Below are 10,208 nucleotides of genomic sequence, written 5' to 3' on the forward strand. Positions count from 1 at the left end.
TGTGTCGTGTATGTGTGTGTGTGTGTGTGTGTGTGTGTGTGAGAGAGGGAGAGGGAGATGAGGGGAGAGACAGTGGTCATGGTGGGTGATGAGTTTCTATACCATCTTGTATAGGTTTATCTTTCATTTGGGGCCATTTGGCCACCAGAGGATGCCCAAGTCTCAAACGCCAAGATTTTTGCCCAGGACTACTGAGCCTGACCTTTGCCCCACCCTGCCCGGGGCTGAGCTCAAGAGCAGCCACCCCCCACACCCCCTTCCCACTGTTTAACTCTCAGGCTGTTCCCTGCCCAGCTTGTCTGGACGAGGGCACCTGTCCCCCAAAAAGAGCAAGAAAGCAGAAAGGGATACTTGGGGTGGGGGGGGGATGGAGAGCAGGTGGGTGGAGTGGGGGTGGGAGCAAGTGCGTGAGGCAGAGCCGGGGGCCTCATTCAGGACGTGAGGACTGGGCTGAGATGGAGACGCAGGGACGAGGCCGTCCCTGGCCCTTCGCGTACTTTGGGTGCAGATGCCATTTCTGCGCATTTTTCTGGAGAAATGCCATCACTTTCAGATTCTTACCCAACCAGTGACCCCAAGATGTTAGGAAGATCCAAGATAGTCGTGCAAACAGCAGAAAACGGACAAGGTTGTCCCAAAATGGTTGGGATAGCCCAAGGCAGGGGGCATGACACTGAAGGCATTCGTGAGGGGCTTGGGACCGAGAGGCTGAGTGTAGGACCCTCTGAGAAGGGGTCTGCCTGCGGAGCACAGTGAGCCTGACGAGCTCCTGGCCTTGGCCAGGGAGGCGGGAGCTGGCTACAACTCCGCCCTTCACCAGCCCTCTGCCCCTGCCTCCCCAGCCGGTGCCTGGAGCCCTGCTTGGCGATGGCGTGGCTGGTGTGTGGCTTAGGTGTCCTCGCCACCCTGACGCCTTCACTGTTTGCTGGAGCTAGAGATAGTGCTTGAGGTGCCATGGCAGCCAGATTGAAGAGCAGTTAGTCTATAATGAGGTGGCGGAGGCGCGCCCTGGGCAAACAGACTCCTGGTAGCCTCATACAAGCACCTGGGGGTGGGGTGGTGTGAGGCCCAGAAAGGTGGTGAAGGGGAGATTCCTCTACCTGGCCCTCCCCCCAGAAGGCACCTAACCTGGTCCTCAGAGACAAGCTTTCAGGTGCTGTGTGGCCCTGGCGGGGTCACAGTCCCTTTTTGGTGTGATAGTTCTGGGCTGCCCTGGTAAAATCTAGGAAGAGGGTCCCAGGGGCCAGAGGGAAGCAAGAAGCACTGGTTTCTCCAGACTGGGCTTTGCCTGGTTGCAGACACCACATCCTGAGGCCACAGTCCCCCTCCTTAATGTTGCCACTTCAGCAGCAGTCGATCTATGTCCGGGACGTTCTGACCTAAAAGTAAATCTGTCACCGTATCAGCAGGACCCCACCTGGCTTGGGAATCAAATCCAGTCTCAACAATTCAGGGAAGGTTGTGGGCCCAGAACAAGTCACTTGGCCTTTCTAGGCCATTTCTGGAGCATGGGGATGGTTAAGATTAAGAGATAAGATCTGGGAGATCTCTTGGACGCAGTGGGTTAAGGATCCGGCATTGTCACTGCAGCGGCTTGGGTAGCTGCTGTGGTGTGGGTTTGATCCCTGACCTGGAATCCCGTGCATGTGGCAAAAAAAAAAAAAAAAAAGACATATATACATAAAAGACAGATGTATAACCGCACCAGAGTGTAGAAGACCAAGAGGACATGGAATTCTTTCTGAAATCCCCAAAGCAGGGACAGGTGCGGGGCTGTGCCTATGGGGGAAGGGTAAGCCGCTTGGGACCCTGATGGGGGCGTCTGAAGGGCTTCCCGCAGGGTAAGGAATGACCCGCTTCCATTGCTCTGGCCCTATTTCTGGTTTCCCTGCCCCCACTTGGGCGCAAGCTTGTTATTTTCATAGCTTTCCAGTCCAGTGCCCCTACCCAGGAGGCAGTAGTTTCAGGCCAGAGTCCTCCCACCTTAGAGGATATGGCGGACTGGCCCAGCCCCCACCTCCTCCCTCATTGTCCTCTCGGCCCGCCTCCCAGGCTCCCTCCCAGGCCTGGAATTCAAATGAAGGCGAGAAATAGCCACCCACTTCCGCAAGACTTGCCTCTGCTGCCTCCCCGAGTCAACAGCCCCACAGGAATCCCAGGCCAGCTTAGGCAGGATGGGTCCCTCTCCCCAAGGACATACAAAGAGTCCAAATATAAACATTTTAATGGGTTTGTGAATTCTGACGTGTCTACACATCCGCCCAGTGACTGCTGATTTGCACATGCTCAGGCTCTAGGATGCCTTTCTCTCATCCCCTCTGTGGAGTACTGGGGTCACCAAGAGCTCCCCGCCCTTGGCCCGAGGGGGTCTCCAGGGTTTAAGGGACAGACTGGAGGAATAAGCAAGAGGACTTCTCTTAGAGGCACTGGAACAGGCGTACCCCAACCCCATAATGGAAGGAAAAGTCAGGCACAGGCTGAAGGGGGTGCTGCCTGTTTGGCCTCGAGTCCAGAGCAGCCAAATGGGCCTCTGATCCAAGTGGCACCATTAGATCCCTCCCCACCCTGATCACAGCCTCTTGGCAGTGCCAGGGTACCTCCTTCCTGGTCGTAGGTAGCAGCAGCAGGGGCGGAGGCGGAGGCAGACTTATTTCAGGTTGCAGTATAGATACATGGACACGATCATGGCAGCCAGCTAGTGAGGAAGGAGCAGGGAGAGACGAAGAGACGTGAGGAGGCCCCTTAGCTTCAATGCTCTGCCCCTCGGACACCCGCCAGGAAACCTCGGTGGAAGTCTGTCTCTTCAAGAGGCCTCACAGATGGGTCAGGCGGCCCCCACCTCCTCACCCCCTTACCTCCAAGCCCCCAATTCCAGCTGCCACACCACCCACAGTGACTGCATTGGTTCGGATGTCGTACAGAAGCTGATTGAAGCAACCCTTGGGGGAGGAGAGAGAGCATCCCTCGTCAGCAGCTGCCCCTACTCCTGCTCAGCACTCAGGACATCAAAGCCGCCCCCAACCTCCCAGGCCAACCCATACCTGCACCGTCTTGTTCTGGGCCTCATCTCTAGTGCAGGGTTCCACAGCGGTGCCATTGCCAGGGTCAAAGCAACAGTATGGCGGGAAGACCTTGTTCTCAGTGTAGTAGGGAGAGCCCTCAAAATCCGTGTAGTTGTTGAAGCCACAGCACTTGAGCTGGAGACGAGGCCGAGAGGGTGGTCAGCGGGGCCTTGGGTGTTTCTCCCCACCCTGGAGCCTCCCCGCCACCTCCCTTACCCCTTCCATGGTGGAGTTCCACACTTGGGTGAAGTCCTTCTGGGAACCGTAGTCTTTCTTGATGGCGGGCACGACCAGCAAGGTCAGGAAGTGCTCAGCCTGCGTGGGGAAGGCCGGCGTGTGAGGCCAGTAGGGGACGTGGCCGTGGCCCTCCCGGCCCTCCCGGCCCCACCCCGCGCCTCACCATGGAGGTGTAGACCAGGGCGACCACAGCAGCTGCGATCTCCGCAATGAAGATGAGGAGGAGGATGAAGAAGAACTGAGGGGGGCACAGGGATCTGAGTTTTAGGGAGGCAGGCTTTCCTTGCCCGAACCCAGCCCCCCACGCAAACAGGGTAGGGGCCCCCCTTGCCAGAGCCCCCGGAGTCCGGAGCAGCGCTTGGGGATCCCCAGGGCCTGGTGTCAAGGATGAGGGGACGACCCTGGGCCTTGGTTCTGGGCCTGTGGAGCTGGGTTTGACACACCATCATGAGGGCACACTTGTTCTCCGTCTGGGCCCCGTAGCAGCCCAGGAAGCCGAGAGCGAAGAGGACAGCGCCAGCTGCGATGAGGAAGTAGCCCACGTTGACAAACTGCATGGCACTGGACGACAGCGGCCCGAAGACCTTCATGAAGGACGGTCCGTCGACGGAGACCCAGATGCCCACTGCCAACAGGGCCGCACCACACAGCTGGCAACAGAGAAGCAGACCTTGAAATGGTGTTGCCAAGAAGCTCCCTACCACGCCGTTGAGTCAGCAAGATGAGAGACGAGAAGGTTTCTCCTTTATTGGCTAAAATCTCATTGCGGAGGGAGGAAGAACATCCATTAGAGCCAGAAAGATGGAAGCTGAGACATCCATAGCCAGCAGTAGACGGCACACCTAAGCAGATATAAATGGGTTCAGGGATTCCAGAAATATCCACGGGGAGGGGGTGGGGCAAGGCTTCCCCTCCCAGCTGCCAGGGTCCTACCACAGAGCTAAGAACGCAAAAAAGCGGGCGAATACCCCAGCCCCCCCACCCCCCATTTCCTTTCCAGGCTTTAGGTGTCTGGAACACCTCTGTCCTCAGATAGGTGGAAACAGAGGGGTGGCAGCATCGAGCTGGCTCAACGGTCACCATAGCAACAGAGGCGTGGCTGAGGTTTACACCTGCTCCCAACCTTGGAGAGGGCGGTGGTGAGAAGGGATACCCACCCCAAGGCCCCATTTGGCTCCCCTCCAAGGACAAGCCTGGGCCTCTCCTTGTCACACAAGCGGAAACTGAGGCACCAGAAAGAGACAGGCAGAGCTCTTAGAGGCTCTCTGGCTCAACCCCATCTCTGAGAGGGAATCCCAGGGTCCGCACGGGGGAAGAGGACACACTGCCCAGTCCCCAGAACTCCAAGAGCAAAGCTTTCCGGATCCAGAGCTTCAGTGGATGAATCAGACACCGCCTAGGAGCACAGTTCCCACCGGCAGGCTAAGGCAACTGAGGCTGGAACCAGGAGGGAGGTGGCAGACAGGGGCTGGATCCCAGTGTTTGCCCAAGGGCAGAAAGCTGGGCGTCTAGCCTACAGGGTCAAATTTCAAGGAGTCGCAGGCCTGCCCTGCCCAGTCAGCCGAGGCCTGGGCAACAGAGGCCAGAAAGCAAACCGGATTTGCCTTTAACCCCTCAGGCCAGAGCCTCTGCTCTCCCCTTCCCCGAAGTCCCGATGCCTTCTTCGGATAACTCGGACAAAGGCGAGTTCCCTGAAGGCAGAAGCAGCCCGAGGAACAAACCACATCAAAGTCAGAGAGTTCCTTCACCCCCAGCCCAAATTCCTCCAAACTCATCTAAACTTCACGTGTCCACCTCTTCACCTTCTACTCACTTTAACCAGCTCTCAGGTGGCCCCAAGGTCTCTGATGACATCCTGGGACATCCATGGGCACAGCATTCTCCTTGACCTGATACCTCCCTCTCCCGGTTTGCCTCCTGCCGCTCCTTTGTTTGCTTCCCGGTGGCCTTTTCTCCATTTATCCTTTATAAGGTGGGTCTCCCAGAGTTCCCTCTTCCTGCTGATTGCTCTCACCCCTCCCACGGCTTCAGTGACCACCCAAGGGCACCTGACTTTATTTATTTTTTGGCTGCGCCTATGGCATGCAGAAGTTCCTGGGCCAGAGATGAACCCTGCCCACAGAAGTAACGAGAGCCACAGCAATAACAATGCTGGATCCTTAACCCGCTGAGCCACCAGGGAACTCCTGGGCACACGACTTTCAAATGTCCGTGTCCAGCTCTGACCTGAGATGCAACCCCACTGGGCACACGGCCGTCTGTGGGCTATGCCCCAGGTTGCTCTTGCCAGAGACATGGTCATCATCCCAGGACCTCTCTCTTTCTTGCCCCTTCTCCCACCCCTCAGTGCCCCCAAGGGCTCTGTGCCTTGTCCGCTCTGCCCGTGTCTCCCCATCTCTGCCACCATCTCTAGCGTTCAAGCCTCATTGCTCAGCTCCCTCAAACACACCTTATACAATCTGTTCCTGGTTTTCTGAACAATATCTAATTTCACCACCACCGGGCCTTTCTGCATATGCTTCGCCAACACCCCCACCCCACCCCGTGCAAATTTCCAGCCTCAGCTATTTCCTCCTAGAAGTCTTCTCTGACCAGGCAGGTTTCAAGCCCCTCCTATAGGCTCCGCAGTCCCTGTGCGGAAGGCCACATATGCTTTGTCACAACCGCCTGCCTATCTGGCCTGCTGGATCTGCGATCTCCAAGGGCAGAGAAGCTCGCTCACCTGTTACCCCCGGCCCTCAGCAGAGCCTGAGGCAACATGTTTGTTGAATAAAAAAAGGGCTGCCTGCAGCCAACCCTCTGCTCTAACATCTCCGGGCTGTCTCTGCTTTCGGCTCCCCACCATCCAGAGGCCACTGCGTTTCCTTCCACACTAGTGGCCCTGGGCACCCCCCCTCCTCTCACTTGGGCCCTAGCCTGTTCGCCTACTGTGCCCTGCTCTAAGCCTGAACTGAAGCTTCCCGGAGGGGAGGGGTGCCCCTAAGATTCCCCACTCGACCTGTGGCCAGGCTGCCACCGGGAGCGGGACTCAGCATCATCTGGGCAGACTTCTGCACCGCATCACAGGGGGCAACTTGAAGGACCGAGTCCCCGCAGGGCCAGCTCCTCTTTCCCAGCTCGGGCTGTGCTCAGGTCGAGGCGCGCTCCTGCAGGGAACCCCAAAGAGCCCGTAACCCCGCACTTACAAAGATGAGCAGATTGAAGAGGATCATCACGGTCTTAATGAAGCTGAAGCAGCGCATGGCGGCTCCTGGGAGGCAGACATGCGTGAGTTGGGACCCCGCCCTCGCCCCCTCCCCAGCCTGGGCCGACCCACCCGACCCCAGCCTCCCGGACAAGCCTGTCACCAAGCTTCTCCAGCGTCTGACCCCGACACCTCAGGATTTCTCCCAGATCCCATCCCGACACCCTATGCCTCTGTACTGCCCAGGCCCTCTACCAACTCCTGACCCTCGGACAACTGAAGGAACACCCCAGGTCCCTCCCCTGACCCCCAAGCCAGACTCCCACACCACAGGGTCACTCGGCGCCCTTCCCTGGCACCTGCCTATCCTGGACTTTCCAAACCAGACCAAGCCGGGATTCTTCCAGCACCCTCCCCGCCGCCAGTCACCGCCACCAGTCCTGTTCGCAGATGGATGTCACTTCACAGGACGCTCTTGACCCTATGCCATCACCTGCTGGGGCTCTCGGTAGTGAGTTCTGAAAGAGGGATCTGCTGCGCTCCAGAGGGGACAGCTGCCTCGGGGCACTGCCACTGAGTGGGCAGGCAGGGAGACGAGCTGGCTCACCAGGTACTGCTCACCTGTGGGCGGGGCAGGCGCCTTAAAGGCCTCCTTCTGCCCGCCCTCCGCCCTGCCCCACCCGCAGCCCGTCGGCCTCCGCCTGCCCCTGCTGCCCCCTGCTGCCTCGCGCCCCGGCCCCGCAGCCCCAGAGCGGCGGGCCTCGCCTGGCAACGCCAACCGCAGGCAGGCACCGCCCTCCCCACCTGCGGGAGGGAGAGGTCTGCGGGTGGGGCAGGGGGCGGCCCGGACCCGCTTCCTTCCCGCACAGATGCTTCCCGCCCTGCAGCAGCTGAGAGTCGCACACACCCTACGTGCTCGCAGCACACACATCTGCCCACACGACACATCCACACACAGATACACATAAACACCTTCTAGTGCCCACGAACGCACACGCGCGCGCCACACACACACACACACACACACACACACACACACACACACCCCCACTCTGAACTCCGGGGACTGACTCCCAGCAACATCTGAAGTGCATCAACTACCCCCGGCCCCGCCACGCGCACTCTTGCAGGCGTGCCCAAAATGCTTTCAAGGAAGTAATCAAAACTTGGCATTTTCTGCTCCCTCCTTTGAGTGGTTTTTTTCCTTGCACAAAACTTCCCGTTCCCCATCTTCCTCTCGCATCTTCCCCCCGCGTCTTCCCTCCTCACTCTTGTCCCGCCCCACCCGTCTCCTCTCCGCTCTTCTCTCCGCGCTCCGCAGACGCCCCGGTCCTTCCCGCCAGCAGGGGGCAGCATGGTCCCACTAAAGCGCCGCCCCCACCTCAAAGGGTTATAGCCCTAAGTCCCCTCATCATAAATACTTCCTGGGCTGCCAATCTTGAGGTCCAGGTGCTGGGAAAGTTCTGGCTTTTAGGTCACTCAGGCCAAGTGCTCCAATCCTGGTTCTGTTGCTTATGAGCTGCGTGACCCCGGGAGCATTTCCTGGACTTAGTTTTAAGCTTCTGTTTCCTGGTCTGTACAACTGGTCTGTTTCCTGGTCTGTAGTGTTATGGGGTTTTATGTTTATTATTTTAATTATTTTAATCTTTAATTGAAGTATACTTGATTGACAATGTTGTGCTTAGTTTCAAATGTACAGTAAAGGGATTCAGTTATATATTTAGGATCCATGAGGATGAGGGTTTGATCCCTGGCCTCACTCAGTGGGTAAGGATCTGGTGTTGCTATGAGCTGTGGTGTAGGTCGCAGATATGACTCAGATCTGGTATTGCTGTGGCTGTGGTGGAGGCCAGCAGCTGTAGCTCTATTCCATCCCTAGCCTGGGCACTTCCATATGCCACACCTGTGGCCCTAAAAAGAAAAAAGAAAAACAAAACAAAACAAAAAACAAACGAGTGTTGAGTAGAGTTCCCTGTGCTATACAGTAGCTCTTTTTTTATCTATTTTATTTCTAGTAGTGTGTATATGTTAACTGCAGACTCCTAATTTATCGCTCCCTCTCAGCCTTCAGCTATAGGGTTTTAAAATGAGATTTTTCTCCCCATTCTGGAGCATAAGGGAATGACCACAGAATGAGTCATAGGGAAAGCCATAGCCAGAGGGGCTGTGGAATGGAAGAAGTGGGATTTTTTTTTTTTTTTCCGCTGTGCCTGCAACATGTAGAAATTCCCAGACCAGGGATCGAACCCACACCACAGCAGTGGCCCGAGCCACAATAGTAACAACACGGAAGCCTTAACCTGCTAGGCCACCAGGGAACTCCTGAATTTTTCAATTTGTTTTGTTTTTAATAATGAGAGAAGGCAGCTGAGGAGATAGGAGAAGGCTATTAATATTAATATCTGTGCAGATCATCTTTTAAATGTATAAGATATAGTAAATCTTTTCTCTCCCTTCACAACAATCCTATGATCCTATGAGGCAAGATTCTCTTTTGAGCTGCTTTTTTTTTTTTGCTTTTTAGGGCCGCAGGTGTGGCATATGGAAATTCCCAGGCGAGCTACAGCTGCCCGCCTTCGCCACAGCCACAGCAACGCCAGAGCCAAGCTGTGTTTATGACCTACACCACAGCTCACAGCAACACTGGATCCTTAACCCACTGAGCGAGGCCAGGGATTGAACTCTCATCCTCATGGGTACGAGTCAGGTTCGTAACCCCTGAGCCACAACGGGAACAGCTGATCTGCTTTTAAAACACGGGGAAAGAGAAGTACAGAGGTTAAGGGCACGTTTCTGAATGACGGGATGCATGAATGTGTACAGAACAGCCGTGGTTAAGTGTCTGGGCTTTGGACCTTGGCCGTCCCGGAACCGAGTCCCTGCCTGCCTCTGATTGTGTGGCTTTGCCAAGCGGAGCCTCGCCTTTCTTATGCCGTGGATCCCATCTTCAAGGATTCCCTATCTGAACTCACCTACTCCCTAAAGGTGATTCGTAACCCAAACTGCTTCTCCCGGCGCTTTCGTGGTCTTTCTTGGACACGCATAGAGCTGCGAAAGATTCAAGTTGTCCAGCAGGCTCATTCCCAGCCCAGGGTGAGCAAGGGGCCAAGCTGCCGTCTTGTTTCAGCTCTCGTAATGTGAACAAGTGTTCTTTTTGGGCTCTGTTTAGTGTCTGTCACATTTTATGCATTTTTATGCCTTCGTTGGCGATTTTCCTGTTAAAGACCCTCGTGGGTCAGGCTGAAGGGGCCTCTGGTGTTCCTCAGAGCGGCAGAGCGCTGCGCCTTTTCAAGAAAATCCATGCGTTGGGTTCGATCAGCTCCACTCAGGCACATGTGATGGTGCTGTTGGGCCTGAGTTCAATGTTGACGACATCGATGCATTTTGAACGAAGTGCCTTTAACAGACACACACACAGACTCGGCCATTGTTCCGTCGACAAAATGCTGCGGCCAAAGGCTGCTATGAATCAACTCCGGTAGTTCTCCTCAGAGCAGTGGCTCAATATTTGCCGTTTCAGTGCTTGTGGTGACTTTATTAGAACATGACAACCATGAATAACGAGAATGGACAGTATATGAAATAAGAATAATGATGGGATATCCGTGTAGGGTTGGTGTGGGATTCAATGCGTGAATGTTTGTGAAGAACTTGGCACCACGCTTGGCTCATGGTAAGGACTCGAGCAACAGAGTTTACATTGCTAAGGTGGATGAGTGAGAAAG

General features: G+C 55.9%; 1 protein-coding gene across 4 annotated transcripts; it reads right to left on the reverse strand.

Moving 5' to 3' along the window:
• Positions 2,207-7,104, reverse strand: TSPAN1 (tetraspanin 1). Of its 4 annotated transcripts, none has more exons than XM_005665450.3 (8): positions 6,843-7,104; positions 6,485-6,549; positions 3,743-3,949; positions 3,463-3,537; positions 3,279-3,377; positions 3,042-3,197; positions 2,856-2,939; positions 2,207-2,695 (listed from the first exon to the last, which is right to left on the reverse strand). In XM_005665450.3, the coding sequence occupies exons 2-8, from the start codon at positions 6,539-6,541 to the stop codon at positions 2,648-2,650; spliced, it is 726 nt and encodes a 241-aa protein (XP_005665507.1). In that variant the 5' UTR covers positions 6,542-6,549; positions 6,843-7,104; the 3' UTR covers positions 2,207-2,647.

The sequence above is a fragment of the Sus scrofa genome, chromosome 6 (assembly GCF_000003025.6).
Source record: "Sus scrofa isolate TJ Tabasco breed Duroc chromosome 6, Sscrofa11.1, whole genome shotgun sequence".
NCBI lineage: Eukaryota > Metazoa > Chordata > Mammalia > Artiodactyla > Suidae > Sus > Sus scrofa.